This window comes from Podarcis gaigeae (genome assembly GCF_964106915.1).
Source record: "Podarcis gaigeae genome assembly, chromosome: 17".
Classification (NCBI taxonomy): domain Eukaryota; kingdom Metazoa; phylum Chordata; class Lepidosauria; order Squamata; family Lacertidae; genus Podarcis; species Podarcis gaigeae.
The window spans coordinates 26940227-26966921 of NC_139694.1; the positions used below are offsets into that span (position 1 = coordinate 26940227).

Genomic DNA, 26695 nt, shown 5'->3' on the forward strand with positions numbered 1-26695 from the left:
TTCAAATCTGTAATACATTTGTATACATGGATAAAAACCTGCATTCAATGCATAGCTCTAGTTTTATGTGGATTAAGCCTACTTTCCTGTGGCATGCAAACATAATAGCAGCCACATCTGGTGTAATTCTGGAATGATGGGTTGCGGAGGGCAGCAGCAGATTCCCCTGGTTTGCTGTTTTTCCTCACTCTTGATGGTCATATAGGTACTTAGTATACCATTTTCCATCTTGAAATAAACTTCTGTTGCTCTCTGAATAGCTTGATAGAATGAAACCATTACCATGAATTCACCACCATTGTTGTCTTACTGCATTCCAACCTCCATATCTTTGGAAAAGGTGCATTTGTTCTTCAAAGCAAGAGTCAAAAATCAGGAAAGGAGTCTGAAGAAGAGAGGCAAATGGTGCTGACAAGAGAATGAAGTTCTGGGCTTTATCAGAATATATTTTTTAAAATCAGCAGATAATATCGTATCCACCCAAGAGTTCTTAAAGAACTCAAATGTGAAATTAACGATCTCGTAACAAAAATATGTAACTTATCCCCTAGATCAGCCTTTGTGGTTGAGCAATGTAACAGCTGTTTTTAAAAAGGAATCCAGGGGTTTGGGATCCAGGAAATTGTAGGCTAGTTAGTTTAGATAAACTCAAGGTATATTTGTGGAAAGAATTGTTAAAGATAAAATTATCAAGTTTATAGAAAGAACAAGTCTTTCTGGAGTTATATGAACATGATTTTACAAAAGTAATCCTTGTTCCACTAACTTCTTGGAGTTTTTTCAGAGTGTTAATAAGCAGGTGGATATCGGTAATCCAGTAGCCATTGTGTATGTGGATTTTCCAAGAGCTTGGAATAAACTTGATCACCGAAGATTCCAAAGCAAATTTAGCTGTCATAGGATAAAATGACACATCTTGTTATACATCAGAAACCATCTAAGGAACAGCAAATAGACGGTTCTTATTGTGGCTGGATATAAGGAGCTGTGCCCCACAAGAATCTGTGCTGAGAATGGTGCTTTAAACTTGTTCCTAAGTGATATTCAGTTGGGGTGAACAATGAAGTGGCCAGGTTCATTCATAGCACCAAATTATCCAGTTTGTCATACCAAAAAGATTACAAAGGATCTCTCCAAACTGGATGATGGGGGCATTAAAATAGTAAATGTGGTTCATTGTAATTAAATGTAGAGTGATGCCCACTGGGCAAAAAAGAAAGAAAGCATAACTTCAAATCTACACTAATGGGGTATAAATGAATTGCTGATGTTTGACCATGGATCTTGGGCTCATAGTGAATGCAGTCATACCTCAGTTCCCAAACGCTTTGGAAGTTGAACATTTTGGCTCCCGAACGATCAAAAACCAGAAGTGATTCATTGTTCTGGTTTTCAAACATTCTTTTGGAATCTGAACGTCCGACGGGGCTTCTGCAGCTTCCGATTGGCTGCAGGAGCTTCCTGCAGCCAATTAGAAGCCACACTTTGGAAGTCAAACGTTTCGGAAGTTGAACGGACTTCCAGAACGGATTCTGTTCGACTTCCAAGGTACGACTATATCTTCATGAAAGCATCCACTTAGTGTGTGGCAGCTGCAAAAAAGGAAAGTTATGTGTCATTAGGAAAGGGGTCAAAAATGAACCCCAATCATTGGAGAAGCCATTTCCAAGCTGGTGCCAACGTAACCAGAACAATATGCAAATATTGGCAGGCATCAGGAGTAACAAGTACACTTTAAGTACAATACATATACTCCTATTAAAATACTTGCCAACAACGTTTCTAATGGCTTTGTACTTTATTTTTCAGATGTCTTTCTTTGTCACCCATTCTGCTGTGGTTTCAATTTATATCCTACTTTCCGTTCAACAAACACTCACAACACAGTTCACAGTAAAAAGAGTGAATAATAAGCTACTTTGTTATTAAATCACATAAACGCCCCAAAATATACATACAATCTTTTTTAAAAAGGAGAAAATTGTTGTTGCAGAAGTAGAGGACAGTCATAGCTTTAGTGGTCTTTGGAGACAAAGGACACAGGCTGCTGCCTTAGGCTGAAGTTAGACCATTGTGGTCCACCTAGGTCAGTACTGTCAACACTGACTGCCAGCAGCCTATCAGGATTCTTGCTAGGGATTGAACCTCAGATCTTTTACATGCAAAGCACATGCCTCTCACTGAGCCTATGGCTTTTCCTGACTATCGTGGAACTCCCAGAACTTTGGCATCCAGGTTCTATTGAAATACAGTGGATAGAATGTTGGGCTTTTGCCTGGATTCATATTTGTGTGCATCAGTATCCAACTGTAAGCAAGTCATCATCTGACATGCAGTATTTCCCATCTGTAAAAACTGACCTGCTGACCTACCTTCACAGTAGTTTCGCGAGGCAGAAACGCAAGCCAAATATATACGATGCTGATGACATCAGCCAACCCAGAGAGAATTTGTTACTTATTTGTGGACGATAAGCTTGTTGAACCATCAAGTTCCAATACTTGTTTTGAATCCAAACCGCAGAAAGTCACAAACTTCAGACAATTTACAGAGACAGTTTAGTCTGTAGGTTTCGCTAATCGTTCCTTCAGAGATGGCTGGTAACTTGGTTGTGGTTTTCCTAATTTCCGACCGCTACACCATGTTAATTATGAATAATGCATTAAATATCTTCCAAATGGTTTCCCCCATATAAACAGCTACCGTTGCCTCCAGGATATTATGGGATAGGGGAGGTTAGCATGGTAAAGACTGGGAGGAATGTCTCTGTGTTTTCAAATTGCAGGGTTGACTTTTAACAGATATACTGTACATTGTAAGCTCATTTATGTGGTCGCCTGCAAAATGCATCCAGCTATGCTTGGGATATAAGGAGCTGATTTATGGGAAGTCAGATAATTTGTCCTTCCTGTGAAATACTATCTGCTCTGATTGGTAGCAGCTCCAAGGGTCTGCAGCAGAACCAATGCATGCACACATCTCACTCTAGAAAGAGAATGTTGCTCCCTGTAGAAAAACCCCTACCCTGTTTCAAAATTATGCTCCAGTCAGTCTTAAGACCAAACTAGCAGTTTGGCAAACAACCAAGGGCAGCTTGTAAAAAACAAGGGTCACTGTTGTTGTTGTTGTTGTTGTTGTGTAGTCATTTAGTCATGTCCGACTCTTCATGACCCCATGGACCAGAGCACACCAGGCACTTTTGTCTTCCACTGCCTCCTGCAGTTTGGTCAGACTCATGCTGGTAGCTTCAAGAACACTATCCAACCATCTCGTCCTCTGTCGTCCCCTTCTCCTTGTACCCTCCATCTTTCCCAACATCAGGGTCTTTTCCAGGGAGTCTTCTCTTGCCGTGAGGTGGCCAAAGTATTGGAGCCTCAGCTTCACGATCTGTCCCTCCGTGAGCACTCAGGGCTGATTTCCTTCAGAATGGATAGGTTTGATCTTCTTGCAGTCCATGGGACTCTCAAGAGTCTCCTCCAGCACCATAATTCAAAAGCATCAATTCTTCGGCGACCAGCCTTCTTTATGGTCCAGCTCTCACTTCCATACATCACTACTGGGAAAACCATAGCTTTTACGATACAGACCTTTGTTGGCAAGGTGATGTCTCTACTTTTTAAGATGCTGTCTAGGTTTGTCATTGCTTTTCTCCCAAGAAGCAGGCGTCTTTTAACTTCGTGGCTGCTGTCACCATCTGCAGTAATCATGGAGCCCAAGAAAGTAAAATCTCTCACTGCCCCCATTTCTTCCCCTTCTATTTGCCAGGAGGTGATGGAACCAGTGGCCATGATCTTCGTTTTTTTGATGTTGAGCTTCAGGGTCACTGTTACACACCTCTTATTTCCTGTACTGCTGCGCCCTATAGCTGTGTATAAGTAACTGAAATAATTGCACACATTGCCAGTGTTTGTCCCCATCTCCTCTTCAGATATTTAGATGGCAAGCTCCTTGTTTACTCTGCGAAGTGCCATACACATGGATGGTTTAATATGCAGCCTGTGCATGTTGTGTATATCATAGGAGAGTTTATGGGTCCCAGTATCCACTCATTTATTATGGGGTACGGAGCCATGGTCACAGCCACATTTCTGGAGACTTTCTCTGCTGTCCTCCACCTTCTTAAAAACTAGGGCTTGGCTTGTGGTCATTTTTCTGACTTGCAATGAAGTTGCAGCACCAGCCTGGTTAGCATAGACTGCGAGAGTTCTGCTGATTCTCCTGCCTTGGGCAAGCACAGTAGTAATTTTATGACATCTTGTTGATGAATTTGTCTGGGGTCCAAAGCTCGTATCAGGAAGAACAAAGACCCAGAGGGGTTGGAGAACTTCTGGTGGCGCAGCACTGCATGTTAAGGTCTAGTTTTTCATCTTGGTTCGAACCATCCAACTAAATATTGGGCTGCAGGTCTTTACTGCTGAACTCTATGAAATGACAGACATTAAGCGGGCAGGGAGACATTCTCAGTAACATTGGGAGTAAATTCAGTGCAGCTTTATTGACTTTTATGAGTGCTCTAGAATTACATTGATGTAATTTGGAGTGTGTTTCATCCCAGGGACATTTATTTGAAGCTCAAATCTACCTCTCCTCCCACACAAAGGCTAGCATTTAGTTCATTTCAGCTATGATAAATTATTTGCATCAGAAACGCTGACTCTCTAAAACCTGAGATTTTGGGAAATGTTATTTATGCTAAAAGTATTAATTCCTAATAGTTTTTGGTCTCCTGCTTTACTACTTCTCGTCTTGCTCTCATTTTGGGTCATTACCCCATATACTGCATCCCATATGTGTGCCTTTGGCAGTCCAAAAGGTATGATTTGTGTTTTGATTTTCCTGGCTAGTTTGCTGACTACAGTGACTGCTGCTGGCATTTTGCCAGCTGGTTGTTTATTTTGTTACCGCTACAGAAAAAAATATTCCTCAGATAGGTTTTGGCGTGTGTGTTTTTTAGGTTGCCAGGGGAAGAAGAAGGCCTATGCTATCTACTCCTTGCCTGCTTTTCTGATCTTAAAGGGTGAAACGTGGAGCTGAGCTGAAACAACCTCTTTAGTTTCATTTTCACTATGGCTGATAAAACACTTCAGTTTTCCCATGTGATTTCAAACTGCCCATCATTCCCCCCTCCTTTTTTGTCCACTAGAAGGAAAGATGGGAAAAGTCCCCAAATGCCTGTTTCCTAAGCCTCCCTTAGGGCACAGGCTTAATAGCAAAGGTCAGGAAGGAGTCCCATGGTGAAACAAAGCTTCAAGAGAATCTGTGTCATGGGCAAGGAACCAATTTAAGCCAGAATACCACATTTCCTTTTAGCTATCCTCCAATGACTATATGCCAGTGGCATAGCATGGGTTGCCTGCACCCGGGGCGGACAAGCCGCTGATGCTGCCAGAACGACCCCTCACCGGAACAAACCTCTACAGGGAAAAAGAAAAGATTCCCATTCCCTGCTCTAGAATGTATAGGGTATTCTGCCAATTGAAGCTTCTACTCTCATTGCAGTATTATAACTCAACGACCCTACGTGGGCAGCAACAAAGACCTAAAAGCAATGCTGGGGGCACTGAATGTCACAGTTTAAACTAACCAGCCTGTTCTTTGGCTGCAGGCTTCTAGCATATTATTGATAGTATAGGGTGTTAAGAAACTTTATACAGAACCCTTGCTTCTGTTTGACAAATGAATGGAAAACCCTAACCCAGTCATTTCACTCCAAACCTATTTGCAAGAAATGGGGCCCATGAGGACCTAACTTTGAAGGCAAAGGTTGCTCTGTGCCAAGCCGATCTGTGCCCAAGTTGAACTGTGTGAAAATTCATGAAGAACTGTATTAGCTCAAGAGAAGCTGCGCATTTGAGAAAGTCATTTGGACACAATGTTGGCGGGTGTTTTGTTCAGTTGACGGTTTGCACTTTTGCTTCAGCCACGCTTTGGGGGAGGATCATCATCAAGCTACTGCAACTCCCAATTAAAACAACAACATGGATTAAAATAGTATCCTAGAATTCAGATACACTTTGAATATTGGGCTTCTTATTTTCAAATTTTCTAAAAGAAAGCATAATTTTTTTTAAACACCCACACATGCATATAAACACAGACACTTATTGTCACAAAACCATATTCATAACAATACCTTTATGGGGTTCCCTGAACCCCAGGACTTCCTCCCACCCCTCCACTGGCTTCCAGAATTCTTCCCCAGGTGGCGCTGTGGGTTAAACCACAGAGCCTAGGACTTGCCGATCAGAAGGTCGGCGGTTCGAATCCCTGCGACGGGGTGAGTTCCCGTTGCTCGGTCCCTGCTCCTGCCAACCTAGCAGTTCAAAAGCACGTCAAAGTGCAAGTAGATAAATAGGTACTGCTCCGGCGGGAAGGTAAATGGCGTTTCCGTGCGCTGCTCTGGTTTGCCAGAAGTGGCTTAGTCATGCTGGCCACATGACCTGTACGCCGGCTCCCTTGGCCAATAAAGCGAGATGAGCGCTGCAACCCCAGTGTCGGTCACGACTGGACCTAATGGTCAGCGGTCCCTTTACCTTTTAATAACTTTATCTAACTTTGTTATACTCCATTCTTACCCTTTGTTAATTTAAATTACAAGCACTGTGTGAATCCTGCTAATGCTTTTAAACTCTTACAGTGTTCTTTAATGTTTGTGAAACATGGACCACTTATAAACACCATCTCCAACTCCTTGAAAGATTCCATCAATGGTGTCTCCAAAAATTTTTACACATCACTTGGGAAGACAGGTGAACTAATACCAGTGTACTGGAAGAAGCAAAGATCACCGGTATCAAAGCAATGGTTCTTCAACATCAACTTTGTTGGACTGGTCATGTTGTGCGGATGCCTGATTATCGTCTTCCAAGCAACTACTGTATTCCAAACTTCAAAATGGACAGCGTAATGCTGGTGGTCAACAAAAGAGGTTAAAGACTCTCTCAAGGCAAATCTTAAAAAATGTAGTATAAACACCAACAATTGGGAAACACTTGCCTGTGAGCGCTCCAGTTAGAGAACAGCCTTTACCAAAGGTGTCATGGACTTTGAAGACACTCGAACTCAGGATGCAAGGGAGAAACGTGCTAAGAGGAAGGCACGCTTGGCAAATCCACACAGTGATCAACTCCCGTCTGGAAACCTATGTCCCCACTGTAGAAGGAGGTGTGGATCCAGAATTGGTCTCCACAGTCACTTTCAGACTCATTGTTAAAACCATGTTTATGGAAGACAATTCTCCTCGGCTATGAGGGATCGCCAAAGAAGAAGACCATTCTCTACTAAACTTATTGTCCTCTTGGTGCCTGATCTTCCTGGTTAACGATGCCATCTCCGCATATTCCATCATCTTCAATATCCATTCTTCTTTCAATCGAATAATGGGCTTCTTAAGAGAAGCTGTAATAATTACAGGCAATCCCCCATTTTTGGGGGGGTGTTTTTTTGGGGGGGGAGGCACTGCATGCATCAGTGAAATCACATATATTTGAAACACCATTGAAAAAGCCTGCAAACACCCCGTTCCTCCCCATCCTGCCTCTTTTTGTGACGTTTCCAGGTCACTTCTGGGTTCAGTGCGATGCACAGATGCACGCATATTGAACGGGCACACATGGAGGGTTGCCAATATACTGTTCAGATTGTTAGTATGTATGGCTCTCTTTCCTTTTCCTATGTATTATAAAATATATATTTTATGGGGGTTAAGAATACCGATAGTTCTTGTATTGTGCTGCATCAGAACCTACTGCAATACTTCTAAGCGGGATGGACTTGCTCAGGGTGTTCCATCGTGGCGTGGAACTGAAATACATTTTTAATTTCAAAGGTTTGGATTTATTGAACTATGTTAGTTTAATGCTCAACTTCTTAAATTAAGAAAAGTCAGCTTTCCCATGCATGCAACAGCTTAGAAAAGAAACAGATCTTCCGTTAACTCAAGCATTATGTTGGCCGTGCTATAGTTCAGAATGAGAGAAAAAAAGAAAAGCGCTTGGACTTTGTCAGAAACTGGAATGTTTAGGTTGAAATTTTCTTTCTGTTTCTGATCTCCAGATGGCCATCAGTCTTCATCTTGTTCCGTCTTTTATTCCAGTCAGCCTACAGCATTTACAAAATTCTTATCCTGGTCTGGTAACATTTTGCAGTCTCTTTGCATTTATTAAGGTGCCAGGTGGCATAGTCCTATATATAAGGTGTTGTTGTTGCTTTTTAAAAAAATTAAAATATTTTCAGCCTCCCTCCCATAATCTGGAGAAACCCAATTCAGGAACTTCTGTTACGGAGTTGGTGTTTTTCCATTAATGCTATTACATATCCTTCAAACTGACTTAATTGTTTTAAGAGTCATATATGAGTTTTCATATATTTTGATCCTAATATTGTCCAACCAGCCAAAGTTGCTATAGATGTATATTCTAAAGTTCCCCATGATGGTGTAGTTCCAATTTCGGAATTCCAAATCCACCTACATTAATTTGTGATTGTTTTTTTCTCTGCAAAGATAATCTTGGTGTTGTGGAACCCCAAATACATTTCCTAGCAATATTCCAATCCTGGCATTGGTCCCCAGAGTGCAAACTTGTTGATCACTTGGACTGAATGTATAAAGTCAGGGAAATCATATGGGAAGACAAAACCTGCAGCCTATGAAAGGAAAAAGGATCTACAGGAGACAGAAACTGGAGTACACGGACAAAGTTACTGAAGGCTACAATGATAGGTCATAAATATCTCTGTTTGAGCCTTTCTTTGGGGGATCCAGCAGAGCTATGAATTTTAACTAACATGCTCATCTTTCAAAAGTGTTAATTTGATTCTCTTTCATGCTGGGAATCTAAGGCAACAAATTCATTTCAGTTTTCTTGCAACATACTTATAGCTTTGACTTTCTCTCCCCCCCCACACACACACACAAACACACATGAGGAACAGATTGACCATATGTCAAAATTTACGGAGTTAATTCATCATGCCTTTTTTTTTTTAATAGTATTGCCTAATGAATATTTGTCAGTAACCCTTATGTTAAGTTGCCGCACAATATTCTGAGGTTCTGTATTGGAAAATAGTTTGTTGCAGTCATGCACTGATGTCACTGTAATTTGACATGTTGTAAGCTGCCTTGTTGTATTTTAATGAAAAGCGTGCTCTGCAAATATTTTACATAAATAAATTGACTATCTTTGAGCAAAGGCGTTTAACCTTCTGAAGACTACCGTCCCTTTTGAGTTCCCAGTTCACTCAGCTTCAGAGAGCTCCATGTTATGGAATGTATTTCTTCACATTGCTCCTTTTAGGAGCATGAAATATATCATGGTGAACGCACATCTTGACAACATTCAGTGGTCGGAATTGTGCATTGTGTCTGATTTATATGACTGGCAAAATACAGATGGAATTGTGGATTAGGGTATTGACATGCAGTAATGTGGCTTATGTTTTTGTTTGGCTACAGGAGCTGTGAGGGTCGAAATATCAGATACCGAACATGCAGCAATGTGGTAAGTAATTATGTGCCGGGGCTACTGCAATCCACGTATCTGGAAAGATTTTGGGTTTGTGACAAATGGGTGCTCTGGAAACTATCCCCCCAAAAGGATAGGTCTCTGGTAGTGGCATATGACATTCAAGTAAATGAGGTTTATACACAAATATTTACAGTTGAAGTGTTGTTGGTATGAAGAGAGGCACATTTTCCCCATAGAGGCGCAATACTCAGGCCTCCTTGCAGATGTCTTTCCCCTCAATGCAGAAGGAGGGGGAGAATGAAGGGCACTTTTTTCATGCTTGCCCTCTTGTAGACCCTCCAAATGCCCCTGTTTTCCAGATTTAAAGAAGCCATCCTGGTTTCTGTTTTGATCCCAGAAAATCCAGCTTTCCCTTAGGACATCCCTGTATCCATCAGAGAAATGTATGAAGTTTTGTGACCCTCCCGCCAAGCCAAGGAAACAAATAACTGTACAACCTTTAGAACAGGGGTCAACAACCTTTTTTAGCCGTGGGCCGGTCCACCGTCCCTAAGACCATATGGTGGGATGGACTATATTTTGGGGGTGGGGGGAATGAACGAATTCCTATGCCCCAGAAATAACCCAGAGATGCATTTTAAATAAAAGCACACATTCTACTCATGTCAAAACACCAGGCAGGCCCCACAAATAACCCAGAGATGCATTTTAAATAAAAGGACACATTCTACTCATGTAAAAACACGCTGATTCCCAGACCATCTGTGGGCCGGATTGAGAAGGCGATTGGCCCACAGGGCTTAGTTTGCCTACCCCTGCTTTAGAAGACACCTGAAAGCAGCCCTGTATAGGGAAGTTTTTTAATGTTTAATGTTTTATTTTGTTTTTATACATGTTGGAAGCCGCCCAGAGTAGCTGGGACAACCCGGTCAGATGGGTAGAATATAAATAATAAAATGATGATGATGAGTGGTGTCCAAACTTTTTTCAAAGAGGGCCAGATTTGATGAAGTGAAGGGCCGTAAGGGCCGACCAAAGGGCCAACCGAAGTTGTTATCCTTTTTTTAGGATTCATGTTGTTGAGGGTTTTTTTAGGATTTTACCCCAGGAAATAAACTGCCACAGGGGCTGAATTAGAATGACCAGTGGGCTGGATTAGACTCATGGAACAGCCTTTGGACACGTCCCTGTTTTCATCAGAGAAAACCTGAGGGTATGCTCTTGCTGAAGGGATGGGGAACCTGTGGTGTTCTGGATATTGTTGGACTCTAAATCTCATCCAGCCCAGTCGTTAAGACCAGATGTGGTCAAACAACATCTGCAGGGCCGCAAGTGTTAAACCCCTGTGTTAAATAGTCAGAAAACCTTTTAACTGTATCTCTTTCCTTCACTAGAACAACCGCTCCCCATACACTTATGTTTATTCAGTCAGTCATTGAACATGATGGCTAATGGCTCCAATGTTGTGCGTGGTTTGGCTGCATAAATCTCATTGATTTCATGGGTGTTTAAACCACCTTACTGTTCACAGGATTACACTGGGGTCCTCTCCGGGACGTTGCAATCTCCCTTTAGTCTAGACAGGAGCTGTCCTCATTGACAACAACTGGAGGTAATAGCCAGTCAGTAAAGCTGCCCTCTGTTTTGTGGGTTGTGTTCCAGCTGTGAGGCACTTTGGGTACACTTTGGGTACACCAGGAGACTGAAGAGAGCAACAGGCTTAATAATTTGTGTCAAATCGGGAGACATATGGTGGCTCCACTGAATATAGCATGGGAGAAATGAAAGAGACAAGCTGATGGGATTCAAAAGACTCTCGCGGGTTTTGTTTTGTTTTGCACAATACTGGCCAGCTTGCTCCTTGCCTTGTTCTGCTGCTGCCAGCCCCAAACGAAGCAGAATGTAACGAGATGCTGCTCTGCATTAGTTTGTTGTTGCTGGATCACCCTGCTGGGAAGCTGGGATTACACCTAAGTTCGGAGCCCTTGTTTATAGGAACAGCTGAACTTTTCCAACACAAAGAATAATCTTTCCTTAATAAAAAAATAAAAATGTTGTTCTTAGGATAGGCTCGATCTTCTGGCTAATACACTTGAAATGTGTCTCTTCAAAATAAAAGTTCACATATCTCTGTCCAAAAGCAAAACTAGAGAATTGTGTGTGTAGAATCAGAGTTATAGAGCAGCCGCTCTCTACTTCATGGGAAGGAGGTTGGTGTTTCTTGCTGTTCCTTTACTCAGAAATCCAAGGAAACAGGGGGACTGTAATGTAATATTGGGCTCAACTGTGTGGCCTGAGGCTCCAGTGGGCACCTCTACACATGAACAATGTTTTAAAAGTAGTACATTTCTGAGCACAATTCAAAGTGTTGGTGCTGACCTAAACGGCCTTGGTCCAGTATATCTGAAGGATCATCTCCACTCCCATTGTTCTGCCCAGACACTGAGGTCCAGCTCCGAGGACCTTCTGGCGGTTCCCTCATAGCGAGAAGTGAGGTTACAGGGAACCAGGCAGAGGGCCTTCTCGGCAGTGGCGCCCGCCCTGTGGAACGGCTTCCCACCAGATGTCAAAAAGAAAAACAACTACCAGACTTTTCGAAGACATCTGAAGGCAGCCCTGTTTAAGGACGTTTTTGATGTTTAATAGGTTATCGTATTTTAATATTCTGTTGGAAGCCGCCCAGAGTGGCTGGGGAAACCCAGCCCAATGGACAGGGTATAAATAATAAATTATTATTATTATATTATATAATGTCATTGGAACTAACAATTGCCTGGTTCAGAATCCAAATAAGTATTTGAGGAGAGTCCTGTTTTAAGTCTTTTTTTCTTTTAGGGAAGCCATTGGTGCTAGTGGTGGTTAGGAGTAGGGGTTTCATGCAGTGGAGCTGAAAATGTGGCATGCCCTCACTACAAAAGCCCACTTTCTAACATCTTTGTCCAGGAAACTTGGGAGAGCTTTTATAATCCAATCTACCATTGAGTCATTTTAATGAACAGTGTGGGTTCATTACTGGTTAGCCTGTCTTCCAATTTTTATTTAATCTGTATTTCAAGGGGGAGGGATGTATGGTTTTATTTAATTTTTTTATCGCCCACTTCCTCGGCTGCTTTTATGTGGGGAAGTGATTTATAGATATGCATCTACATGAAATTCAACACGAGCTCACTCATTGCACAAATGCAAACAGCAAAACAATTTACAAAGAGTAGGAAAGATTGTCTAAGCCCCCCTTTAAAAACAAAACAAAAAACCTCTTTCCAGAAGTTGCCTTCTCAGAATGCATGCTGCAGAGATAGTCTAGCAAATCCTCATTCAGTTTCCAAGGGATAGATAAATCACCTGTAGGGAAATGGTTTTGTCTTCATGATGAAAGGGATGCCTGCTCCTGGTAAAATATACCTGCATATACATTGCATATATCAAATCAGCAGGAGGGGGAACTGACAAATTAACAGTGAAAATGGGGAGAACTAAGGAAAGATATCCAGGTCTAGTATGCACTGAGGGAATTTCCAAACAATCATATTTTTGGTGTGATAAGTACACATTTGTTTCTCATTTACTGCATATGGCACACGTATTATTCTCTCAAGGTTCATCTTATTGCCCCGGCAATCCTATTTTGTGTACCTGGCAAGATGCAACCCTTTCTCTCATAGGGAACATTCAATGCAGTTACAGTTGCAGAACCATAATAATAACCAAGAAAGCAATCTGAAGAAGTCCAGATAAATCTGACAAGAAACTTTCCCCAGATGTCTCTTGCATTAACTCCACCTCTGTTTTCCCATTAAGGTTGGCTTAATCCGGTATCCTTGCTTCCCAGAGTTTTTGATCCTTTCATTGTTCTAGAGTACACACCGATTTAGTTTGTTTTAAATGTGGGTGTGATAATGCCAGTAACTGCAGCAAGTCTTGTTTCCTCCTTTATCTGTTGTGGGGATGAACATGGATAAATTCATGTGGTGACTACAAGCATGGAGTAAGGGTTCTTTTTCTGGCTGTCCTCCTATCACAGCAACTTTATTTTTAGGTGAAGAAAAGCTAAATTCATGTGTGCCAGGCTGCTCTTAGAGGCATGTGAGCAAAGGCCAGTGAAAAAGTTGGCATCCTTCTGGAACTTTTATCTGGACTAGATGGTTGTTTGGTATGATTCTGCCAGCCCAATTCTTATTCTTTAAATGGCTTTAGGGTCCAGCCAGGAAATTTTTATTTTGGAGGCAAGAAAGATCTATCTGTGTTCTGAACTGCGGTAGAAACTTGAGGGGGAGAAAAACCCAACTAAACATGTCTGAAACCATTCTGGAACTTTGAAGGAAAAATACCCTTTGTTGTTTCTTGGGAAAACGACCCTGAACGCAGTAAAAGAAAAAGACACATTTTTATAACTTGCTATGTTATTATATACCCTTTGGTATGAAAAGTAAACAAAATCTTAAAAAGTGACTCACACATTTCTTGGCTGCATGGAACTTCTAAAGCTGATTTCTCTGCCATATTGTAAACCTATAAAAGATGGATTTTTAAAGCTGTTCTTTCAGCCCTTTTCTTTCCTGGAGATTCACCTTCAGCTGCCAAAGGTTTTTCTATTTTTAGTGACAAGATGTCACTAATTCTCTCCTCCTGAAAATAACCTTTTATTATTTCTTCATCTACAAACAGAACTGCTCAACCATCACATGACCTGAGTTTCCATGCTTCTAAATACTCAGATTATACCTTTTTCTAAGTTCATAGAGTCAGAAGCCATCTGGTACAACTCCCTTCTCAGGCGCTGAATCTTCCATGCTGCAGACTTAATTTTGTAAGACAAACCAGATGGCCTAAGCGAGGGAACCATATTATGTCTTAGACCAAAAGTCACCTTTACTTTCCACCTGCCCCCACATTACGGATCCTTCTCAAAATGGATAGCCCAACGCTGTAATGACTAGGAACCGCCAGTCTGCTTTATGAAGCACCACACTCCTCTGCCCCTTCCCACATTCCATGGCAGTTACACAAATCGTGAAAGAATGATTTAATGTAAGACGGAAGCTGAAGGTGGATCAGAAATATGTCCTCCTCTGCAAATTAGCGAGTTTATTGCCACTCTACAGAATCTTTTGTTTGGAAGGAGCTCATGGGAGAAGAGCACTGGAAATCCTTGGCTTAGAGTTCCTTTGATCACCTTGAAAGGAGCGGTTGCCCCCTCAAATATCTTTGCTCGCCTCCTAGCGGTGCAGCAATAAAACTGCTAGCACAGTTGCAAAGCTAAGCAGGGTCCAGTATGGTTTCAAATTGGATGGGAGGCCCCATGTGTTGAGATTCCTGCATTGCAGGGGGTTGGACCACCCTCACTTCTGTGATTCTGTGAGACGGTTTGCAAGAGATTGGGGAGAAAAACAGAACAGATAATTCTCACAATATTGTTGCCACCACAAATCTCAATACTTGCAGGTAAGTATTTGCTGTTTATTAAGCTTATAGGACTAACAGTAAAAATTGGTGGGAATTAATAAGACGATATATCAATTACATTTAATCCCCTACGAGTGGCTTAGGGCCCTCGTATTTATGGGACCGCCTCTCCTGGTATGCCCCGCAGAGGACCTTAAGGTCCATGAATAATCATAATTTAGAGGTCCCGGGCCCTAAGGAAGTTAGATTATCCTCCACCAGGGCCAGGGCCTTCTCAGTGATGGCTCCGACCTGGTGGAATGCTCTGTCCCATGAGACCAGGGTCCTGCAGGAGTTAACTTCCTTCCACAGGATCTGTAAGACAGAGCTATTCTACCTGGCTTTCAATTTGAACTTAGCCTGATCTTTTATTCCCCTTCCTTCCCCCCCTCTCCCCTTTTTATGAAGATTACCCACTCTGGGATTCCACAGCTAATTCTCCCCTGGTCTCCTCACTGACCCAAATAGGACTAATTTAGCCAGCTAGGCCTGGTGATCATCTAATGTTTATTGGATGGATTTCTTCCCTATATTGGTTTTTGAATTCTGAATTTATTGTTATTCACGTTTTATACTGTATTTTATGCTGTTTTTTGTTGCATCAATTAAGTGTTTTAAATCTGTTGTTAGCCACCCTGAGCCCGGTTTTCTAAACCAGGAAGGGCGGGGTATAAATAAATTATTATTATTATTATTATTATTATTATTATTATTATTATTATTATTACAGACCCACATGTGTGGGTCAGTTAGCAAACTGCCAGCGCCTGTTTTCAAAACAGTGGGGCTAGCATGCAGAGAGCCCAAGGAGCAGAGCATTCAACCCCATTAGTCACATGAATGAAGCATAAGAATAGGCTATTAAACCTTTTATTAATTTTGTTCAGCTGCAAGAAGCAACTGACACCCCCTTCTATCCTCGTGCAAGCAAACGGACCATACTCTGAAGTGAGTTTAAAAATGATTTAGTTACTTAATTGAGGTCACAGTCATGCATTTTCCTTTAAGAAACAGCTTAAAGATAATGCAGGTAAAATACTTGGTTGAAATACAACAGAGCAACCTCAGACACATGTCTGAGACAGGGAGCCCAGTTGAGGACCCTCCTTGCTTACAGTGTGTACTTCCCTACTGTCAGGAGAAGATGGGGCATGATCTCACTGAGCCAACGCTAGCAGTTAGAACTCTGTTAACTCCTTCATATACTAACTAGCATTGTTAGGTTTGACTGCAAATCTCCCACCAAAATACCCTAGACTTCACTCAGAAATCTGCTTTCCTAATCCTATTGGGGATAGTATATAGTTAATCTCTCTTGGAACCTGAAATATACCAATATGTATATTTTATAAATTGTTTTACAGGCTTCTCAACTGCTTCTCTATTATAAAAACCTTGATAAGATCTTTGTATCTAACCTACTAAGTAAACTTTTAATAGCTCGATCCTTTCATGTAATCTGATCTACTTCCATCAAGCACATCTGGGATTCATCTTATCTTTTTCTCTAGCTCATTGATTAATAGAAATTGTTTGAAATGGGATTTAAATATGACAGACCTGTGTTGCCGTTATGAAGCACAGTGAGGGCAACTAAAAGGTCATGGCAAAAATGGTTGTTGTGTATGTGTGGACAAGAGACATTTAGGCAATCTGGGGTTTATGTTTCAAATACGAAGACTTGACATTTTGTGTTTGCATTCAAAGGAAAGGGGTTTGTTCACCTAGGGAACGGTTGGCCACCTTTAAAGTAAAAATTGTTTTTGTAGGAAATATATGCCCAAGAGGATGAGTAATAGTTGATAGTTATTGACATAAAGCAAATGCTCAAGAAAAAGAAAAGACCTGTAGGTTATGAATTCCTCAAATGCACTCAAAAAAATTAATGTTGTAAAAGATATTTCAGTGCTGAGCCAGAGGGTCTCTCATCAAAGAATCAGAAAGACAATACACCCTGTGTATTTAAAGTACTTTTCCACCACTTTAACAGTCATGGCTTCCCCACAAAATCCTGGCAGGTGTGGTCTGTGAAGGGTGCTGAGAGTTGCTGAGATCCCTCACAGAGCAATAATTGCCATCACCCTTAACAAACTAGAGTTCCTGAGATGTCAGGTGGGCTCAGGTGCAGCGGTTTGGATACCTTTGCTCTTTACTGAGGATGCAACACCTGTGAGTGGCTCCGGCTGCATGTTTCCCACCTCTCTCAGGTACAGGAAGTAGGTCCTCTGTTGTGTCTGTACAGGACAGGTAAGGAGGCCCTGGCCATTGGAGCTGGGATAAACTCTGGTTCTAAACACTGCAACTTCTGTATCATTTATCTGTGCGTATCGAGCCGTTTATTTAAGAAAAGAAGAAAAGGGGGGAAACTAAAAGAAACCAGAGCCTATGATTGTGGTTGAGAGAAAAATTGCCCACTGGAAACTAAAATTACAAGAGTGAGGCACTGAGACTTTGGGCCCCAAACCCACAAGCTATCCACTTACATGAAAGTGTAATAATTTATGTAGAATGAAATCACTTTTTTCAGCCCCTTGGAATGAATGTGCAACAGAATCCTGCAGCAGTAATTACAATTGGTAACATGCATTTTAGTAATGTTTTATGTGCGCTCAACAATTTTAAAATTATCTTGTCATTTCCGACAATAAGGTTTGAGAGGCTGTGATTGCAATTCCGGGAAGGGTGTGTGTGTGTATTTTTTATTATTATTTAAAAACAAAACAAAACCAAGAGGCTAACACTGAAAGGTGTTTAGTTGCCCAAATACCCCCCCGAGTCCACAAGGCCAATAATATTTGAATCCTGGTACTCCAGCTTTAGCTTCAATACTTTGTCTACAAATCAAGCCTCCACTTCTCTTTTGATGACAGTAAAAGGCATATTGCCTCTTTCAGAGCCATATCTGAATGAAAGCTACCTAAGGCCAATAAGTCAAACTTCTGTATTAAGATGGTTTCGGTTTCAGCCACTTTTTTTTTGTCACCTATTAATTTACTCCCCTTTGAAACTCTTCCTCTCCAAGCAAACCATTTCAGAGGTTTGCTTGTTTTGGTAATTCGAATTCCAGTGCCTTTGAAGTATGAGACTCTTTACAGGAACAACCTTTGTACAATAAAATAAAAATCCCAAACTCTTACTTTCTGGTCATGGATATTCTGTTGAATTCTGCAGAATCACCTGAATCCATAGGTGCTTCTGCATGGGTGCTTATTGTGCTCCTTATGCATACGTAAAGGTAAAGGGACCCCTGACCATTAGGTCCAGACGCGGACAACTCTGGGGTTGCGGTGCTCATCTCGCTTTATTGACTGAGGGAGCTGGCGTACAGCTTCCAGGTCATGTGGCCAGCATGACGAAGCCGCTTCTGGCGAACCAGAGCAGCGCATGGAAATGCCGTTTACCTTCCCGCCGGAGCGGTACCTATTTATCTACTTGCACTTTGACGTGCTTTTGAACTACTAGATTGGCAGGAGCAGGGACCGAGCAACAGGAGCTCACCCCATTGTGGGGATTCGAACTGCCGACCTTCTGATCGGCAAGTCCTAGGCTCTGTGGTTTAACCCACAGCGCCACCTTCATCCCTATGCATACATACAGTACACTTGTTTTTGCAATATTTGTATGACATTGTTGGCATAAGAATGCCAGCCCATATGCCACGCCATCCCTCTAATCCAGATCTACCTTTTCTGGGGAAGGCCCCAAAGATCCACATTTGTGATTTCTCAATGGCCTTTTGCAGATGGGGAAGCCACTCTTTCAAACGCATTTTGCTTGTAGAGCTTCTAAATAATCTGAGTGTCTCTCAACAGTGCTGCATGCCTCATAAAGTAGGGAAGTCACAGAAGGTATTTTGCTGGGCCTGAGGATTTTGACTCTAGCTGGGGTTTAGCATTGTATGTTTGTGCTGGCCCTTCACCCTAGAGGTTGAAATCCACTCATTCCTGCCTTGGAGCCCGTGGCATAAGTATGCATGTAGGCTTTTTTGAGTGCTCATATTTATTCTCCAAAGAGCTTCAAGTTTCACAGGAAACTTCTTTAAACACATACTTGGCTATTTAAATCCGTGTTATTATTTTAATCGTGGAAATCAAAGGCAACATAGCATTTAACTTTTGGTCCTGATCACCTGCAGTGTCCGAGGAACGTGCTAGGTTAACCGTTCGTTTTTTATTCCTTTGGTTTGAGAAAACAAACGGCTCAAACAATCCTATTGGCTTGCGGGTGAACCAAGATTGAGAACTCTGTGTATCTATATATATATATCTGTAGGGTTTATTGGACCTTTTATCTCTGTAAAAATAAATCGGCCCAAGCCGGAACATTATGTAGGATGAGCCAAGACAGAACCAAACAAGAGATCTAGCTTGGCTCTGTGAATGCTAGAATAAGCCAAGCTTATTAAACCAGGCCACATGCCCTTGTGGAACAAAGGAGTGCGAAGGGAACTAGGAGGGAGGTACACTTGTTTTAATAGTTTCTCAGGCTGTTTACATGGAGCGCCCTTTCAGACCAGTGTGTTGACTGCTTGTTTCTAAGGGTCAGGGGCTGAACCAGGTTCATTCTAGTTCAGCCAAGAAGAAACAGAATCACCCCTGAGACGAGCTGTTTAGGACACTATGGAAGGACACAATATATAGAACAGCCTCCCTGCACTGCTGTTCATAGTCCAAAAATGGAGGTTCTGTATTTGTATTTTGCCACAACTTTCTCCCCTTGTTATATGCAGAAGTTCTGCTTTCAGTGGTAAAGGAAAGAGACAGAGGACAGGAAGCACAAGAACTTTGCTTTTTCTTTCTGGTGTGGTAGCGACTGCAGGAGGACAGCTTCTTCCCGTGCAGCCTGGGTGACCTCAGAAGCCCTGGGCCATGTGGGAGACATCTAAAATGTGGTTTGTTCCCATGTCAGAATAATAATAATAATAATAATAATAATAATAATAATAATAATAATAATAATAAAATTTATTATTTATTTTTTATACCCTGCCCATCTGGCTGGGCTTCCCCAGCCACTCTGGGCGGCTTCCAACAGAATATTAAAATACAATAGTCCACCAAACATTAAAAGCTTCCCTAAACAGGACTGCCTTCAGATGTCTTCTAAAAGTCTGGTAGTTGTTTTTCTCTTTGACATCTGGTGGGAGGGCATTCCACAAGGCCCTCTGCCTGGTTCCCTGTAACCTCACTTCTCGCTATGAGGGAACTGCCAGAAGGCCCTCTGCGCTGGAGCTCAGTGTCCGTGCAGAACGATGGGGGTGGAGACGCTCCTTCAGGTATACTGGACTGAGGCCATTTAGGGCTTTAAAAGTCAGCACCAACACTTTGAATTGTGCTCAGAAATGTACTGGTGGGAGCCAGTGTAGGTCTTCCCAGTTGCCAGTCTGTCGCATTCTGGATTAGTTGTAGTTTCTGGGTCACCTTCAAAGGTAGCCCCACGTAGAGCGCATTGCAGTAGTCCAAGCGAGAGATAACTAGAGCATGCACCACTCTGGTGAGACAGTCTGCGGGCAGGGAGGGTCTCATCCTGCATACCAGATGGAGCTAGTAGACAGCTGCCCTGGACACAAGATTGACCTGTTCCTCCATGGATAGCTGTGAGTCCAGAATGACTCCCAGGCTGCTCATCTGGTCCTTCAGGGGCACAGTTACCCCATTCATGACCAGGGAGTCCTCCACACCAACCCGCCCCCTGTCCCCCAAGAACAGTACTTGTGTCTTGTCAGGATTCAACCTCAGTCTGTTAGCTGCCATCCATCCTTTTCCTTCAGAAGCAGTGGAGTCTTCCCACATGGTGCCCCACATGCTATAGTGACTCTTGAACTGAATCAGACCCCCATGACAAAAACGAGATAAAAGAATTGGAGGAAGCAATGTTTGGGGTCAGGCAAGCTGCTACTACTGGAAGAAACTGTTACTTGCTAGTAGATAACTGAAGAGTGGTTTTAATATAACCCATAAGGAAATAGTGAGTTTTATTCTTTAAAAAATGTAGCTATTCTGTTAGGCAATGGATACACAAGGATATTATTTACAATTGCAAGTGAAGAAGAAAAGAGTAAGTGGTTTAAACTGATTTATGACTAAACTGCCAAGAGCAATTTCAAACTATGGAAAATGTGAAAGATTGAATTAATCACCAAAGGAGTGAGTAGCTCTTCTTAAGCTGCCTTCTTAAATTTTCTTACTTTACAGGAAGTCTTAAATATTCTTACTTTACAAAATAAAAAAAAATTCCTTCCAGTAGCACCTTAGAGACCAACTAAGTTTGTTATTGGTATGAGCTTTTGTGTGCATGCACAATTCTTCAGATACACTGAAACAGAAGTCACCAGAAATCTTTTTAAAAAATTAATTTGTTTCGACCAACACGGCTACCTACCTATATCTTACTTTACAGTAAGTCTCATTGGACCCAGTGTGACTTCCTTCTTAGGAGATATGCATAGGGTCAGGCTTTAAGAGTTCTTTTGAAGGTTTTGAGAGTGTTTGCCATCAAATTTTGTGTTGGGTGACCAAATTGGATATATCCACAGTCTCTCTAGAAACAGCCACTACGATAATGGGTGTGTTTAACTAAAGGAAATGGTCATTGAAGTAGCTCTGGGAGAAGGGGGGGGGGGGATTCAAAGCTACTGAAAGTTGGATAAACCTTTTATCTTGAATACTACAGAAAATGATTGCCTCTGCTAAGATATCTAGCCAAATATATGATTAGTCTTTAGTAACGTTAACAGCTAAATTGGGGGTTTTTTTAATTGCTTAGCACAAATTAGAGATACTATGCTTGCACCCAAAACTTGTCTGAAACCTCCCCTGAGAGGTCAACAAGGGGTATTTAATAAATAAATAAATAACTCGCGATAAGCAGAAAAAAATTCTGAAGAGTTGCTGATTCTGTGGATTGTAAAATCTCTGCTTGCATTAGCCAGGTTGAAGTAATACAAATATACAGAGCATTTTTCTGGCTCACGTTGCTTCACTGACTGATTTAGGTCGTTTTGGAAAGAAACGCTAGCAAAGAATGCTTAAATAAACAAACACTTGAATCAAGCAATTTTCTTGATTCCTCCCTCCCCCCCCTTCTCCCTTTTCAAAGGAGAAAGAACAGTTGGCTAGGTCTGCATATGTGCATAAAGTGAGAAGAAATGTTGAACAACAGGCAGTTTTTTGTGAGAGGAGAAAATATATTTCATACACTAAAACACATGGCGCTTTGTCCTCTTCAACTTGTCCCTCAATAACACATAGTTGAAGAATCTCTAGTAATAATGTCATGAGCTACTTCAATTGATGTGTTTGCTTCTGGATGGAGAGAGACAATCTTTTCTACTTCTTCAGGACAGTCCCAAAGAGGGATTCATACCCGATGGCTGCCTCTGCAAAACAGATTTTGCAAATTTTCGCATTCAACCAAGAAAACTTGTCTCACCAATGTCACTAGTGCAGTGAAAGGAGTGTGTGTGTCTTTGTGCAATGTCCACTTTCGACTCCCTTAAAACTGCTGTCTGATTTCTGCCTATGACCACATTATATATAGACTTGGTTGAGTTCCCCGTGTTGAGAATACAAAACCACTTCCGAACTTGAGAGGAGGTGGAGTTGCGGGCTTCACGCCCTCTCTATGTGCGCAGGGACTGGCTCTCAGCCTCCGCACGATTGAGGGGATCCCTGGCCGGGTCATCCCCTGGCCAGCCAATCGGCTGGCCTAGGGGAGGCGTGGCTTGCGCGATATCACACTGGTGCGGCCAGGGATCTCCCTCTTTTGCCACCTCAGCTCATCGGGTTTCCCACCCTCCCGTTTTCCTTTTGCCCTTGCTATGGACCTTGGTTGGTTGCCGTTAAAGGGCCTGGTAGGATTTTTTTCCACTTGGCAAATTGGCACCAGCCACTTGGTTTTTCGCCTACCTCATAGCAAATCGTCACAACGTCCTCAGCATTGGCGGTTAGGCATTGGTAGGGGTATTGTCATGTAGATGAAGGGGCGAGGAAGTTCCATCACCTCCCCCGAATATCGAAGGGTAGTCTGGTAAAGGATTCCAGGGGGCATGGCCCTGTCCGAAGCCTGTGGAGGTGAGGGCCTAAGGCACGCCCCCGAGCGGTAACCCCGGGGGAGTTCCTATTTGATGTGCATCAGCAGGACTCTCCCTACTGGTGGTTAACCCTTCCCAGTCTACAAGCAATTGGGCTGAAGCCGGATAGTCGGTTAGGACCAATGCCTAAGCCAATACCGCTCATTCCTGTAACCAATAAAGTTGTGGCCATTTTTTGCTCATTAACCTAAATATTTGTGTCATGTGTCTATTTCCATCGGGGGGAGGCGGGAACTCGCCACGCAATTATTAGCCCATTTACAAGTGACCACCTGACCATCTTCTTTTTCTCCTTAGGACTGCCCTCCCGAAGCAGGTGATTTTCGTACCCAGCAATGTTCGGCGCACAACGACGTCAAGTACCAGGGGCAGTTTTATGAATGGCTCCCTGTATCGAATGATCCTGACAACCCATGCTCCTTAAAGTGCCAGGCCAAAGGGACAAGCTTTGTTGTGGAATTGGCTCCTAAAGTGCTGGATGGGACCCGGTGCTACACTGAATCGCTAGATATGTGCATTAGCGGCTTGTGCCAAGTAAGGACCATCCTTTTTTTCACCTTTTTTGCTGATTTTCACACACCCCACAAATCCTTTTTCTGTGTCTTTTGTCTTTTTGTATGTCTCGTGTTTTAATCTCTCCCCTGCCCGCTCTCCTCCATGGTGCTTGCTCCTACAGTCTTCTTTAAAGTGTGCGTTCATTTTCAGAGTCACTTACATATTTGCTTCTGAAATGCATTTTATCAACAGTGGGGTTCCTCCCCCCCCCCAGTTTCTTTTAAGTTTGTGCCAGCTCTTCCTGTTAAAACAGCCTGAAAAGGTAACCCTTTCAAGGCAGTCCTTTCAGGTTTTTCATTCCCATTCCCTTTTAATTTTTAATTCCTTTTTATTGGAGATTTTATTGTGTTACAAAACAAACAAGCGGTGGAAAGCTCATATAGCATCTCCATTTTTTGATTAGAGTCTTTTTCACAATTTGTTTATGTTTTGTATGAGACACTATCATTCTAGATATCATGCCGTTATGGGGGAAGATAGGAAAAAGATGGTAATGTGATGTTCTTTCGTTCTGTTGCATAGCATTTGTGTAAACTATTGGGTCAGCATTATGTGAGTAGGCCTTTTATTCATACCTTAATTAAATGTTTATTGGCATTGCGAGAGATTAGTGGGTCCGGTGCCTGGTTGGTTGAGTACAGTTGGTTGCATTGTGGTTCCTTGTTTGTTCGTGTGAGAAAGTGGGGGGGGGGGCTGTTGAATTCCCATTTCCCAACATGTAGGTAATTTATCAATTTAGAGATACTGCTATTCAAAATACTTAATTGTGTACCCAACTACAGTTGTACCTTGGTTTTCAAACAGCTTAGTTCTTAAATGTTTTGGCTCCTGAAAGCCGCAAACCCAGAAGTGACTGTTCCGGTTTGTGAACTATTTCTGGAAGCCGAAATCTGATGGGGCTTCCGTGGCTTCTGATTGGCTGCAGGAGCTTCCTGCAGCCAATTGGAAGCCACACTTTGGTATCCAAATGTTTTGGAAATCGAACGGACTTCTGGAATGGATTCCATTCAACTTCCAAGGTATGACTGAGAATAGACCCATTGAAAGGAATGCATGTAAGTTAGCCATGTCTATGTCCTACATTCGAGTAGGACCCTGGTAGATACACATGCCTGACTGGCATGTTCTCTCCCTCCTGGCCATTCATTCGGGAGCTTCAAAAGCTTTCTTCAGCCCAAACATCACAGCGACTGATGCCAACAGACATTGGCACACTTAGGGATCCGCAGAGTCTTCGCAGCTTGCATAACAGACCTCAGCAACTCAGCATTTTGGCTAATCTACTTTATTTACATATAAACACACACGGAGCACTGCAACATGGCTCCCTCTCTCTCTAGCATCAGACAGCAAAGAGAAAAAGAGCAAAGGACAATAGTCCCACTTCACGGAACACAGTAACACAAACATCCTGCCTCCGTCACTTTCCACTCTGTGGAGTCAAAACATACACCATCATGTGAAAGACAACAATCCCATGACTGCAATCACGGAGCAGGAATTCTAAGTCTATTCACTTCAGCAGGTCTACTCTGAGGACAACTAACATTGGATACAACCTCTCTTTCCGTAATGAACAATGCACTCATTCCAGCTCCATTCAGTTCTATGGTCATGCCCTTGATATCAGTGTTCTATGTTATGGATTAGACACAACAGGCAAAGTCTGAAAGACTGAAACGTATTCTATGGTCTCAATCAGTCCAGTGTGCACATGGAGCTACAAAAAAGCTGGGGCTTCCAATACGGTGGTACCTCAGGTTACAGACCCTTCAGGTTACAGACACTTCAGGTTACAGACTCTGCTAACCCAGAAATAGTACCTCGGGTCAAGAACTTTGCTTCAGGGTGAGAACAGAAATCGCGTGGCGGCAGCAGGAGGCCCCATTAGCTAAAGTGGTACCTCAGGTTAAGAACAGTTTCATGTTAAGAACAGACCTCCAGAACGAATTAAGTTCTTAACCTGAGGTACAACTGTATTCTTGTCAGTATTAGCAACAGCTATGTGTTTCTCCAGAATGGAAAGGCCCTGTGATTGTTAGGATTTATGTGTCTGTTAATAGTTTCATAATATTAGAACAATTGCCTGCCCCTCAGTGGGGAAGTCTAACAGAGCCCCCATCTTGCGTGAGCCGAAGATGGGGTGTGGGCTCCGTTAGACATCTCAATTGAGGGTTGCAGGTTCATCAATAATAATAATAATAATAATAATAATAATAATAGTAATAATAATAATAATAATAATAATAATAATAATAATAATAATTTATTATTTATACTCCGCCCAACAGAACACTAAAATACAATAACCTATTAAACATTAAAAGCTTCCCTAAACAGGGCTGCCTTCAGATGTCTTCTATTAATTTCAAAATACTGAAAGCTTTTCTGTGCCACCAGGCTTGTGTCACAGTTATCCAGTGATTTGTGGGTTTGTTGTACAGAACAATTTCGTTAAAGAAGGGAGAATGCAGGCCTGCTGCCACTTTACTGATAAGCCCCGATACTTGATTTTTAAAAATACAAAATAAACCTTCCTCTCCTCTTCAACTCCTGCTCAGCTCCATCACCCCTGTGAAAATGGGCAGCCATTTCTAACTCAGCATTGGCTAATGCCAGCATAACCAATCTGAGTACAAGTGATACAATTCAACATTAGCAACGTCAGTTTCAGAAATGTTATTTGCATGCATTATGCTTGTGAGCTCTCAGAGACACCCAGCTGTCCACTGTTGGAAAAAACAAAGGTGAACTGGAACCAGCCATTGTCTGACCCAACAAGACAATACGTAAGTTCTTATGTGTTTAAATAATACATGCATTTAACACATTATATGTTTATAATGATACATAATAAAATTACTTCATCTAAACCTCTGGCTCCTAAAGCTTTGGGGTCAAATATGAATCCAGACTGACTCACTGAATTAAAACAAAAACAAAAAAAAGGATGCAAGCATTTCTGAACTTTACTGTCGTTCCAAATCCAAGTTTCACAGCTCTCCCCATCCATAATCCCATATAATTCCTGACATTTTATTAGCATTTGAACTGAATTTCCTTTCTGTGTCTTATGGTTGTTTTTCCCCTAGCGCTCTTTCTCTTCAGTGTTGCGTTCTGACCTGGCCCACGTCTT

At 42.1% G+C, this 26695-nt stretch overlaps 1 protein-coding gene across 1 annotated transcript in view; it reads left to right on the forward strand.

Annotated features, from left to right (window-relative positions):
* Positions 1-26695, forward strand: part of ADAMTSL1 (ADAMTS like 1) — a 257653-nt gene that overhangs the window by 43013 nt on the left and 187945 nt on the right. The window contains exons 3-4 of the mRNA XM_083718246.1: positions 9458-9503; positions 23302-23538. Of these exons, the coding sequence (XP_083574372.1) occupies positions 9458-9503; positions 23302-23538 (283 nt within the window). The remainder of the gene's footprint in view (positions 1-9457; positions 9504-23301; positions 23539-26695) is intronic.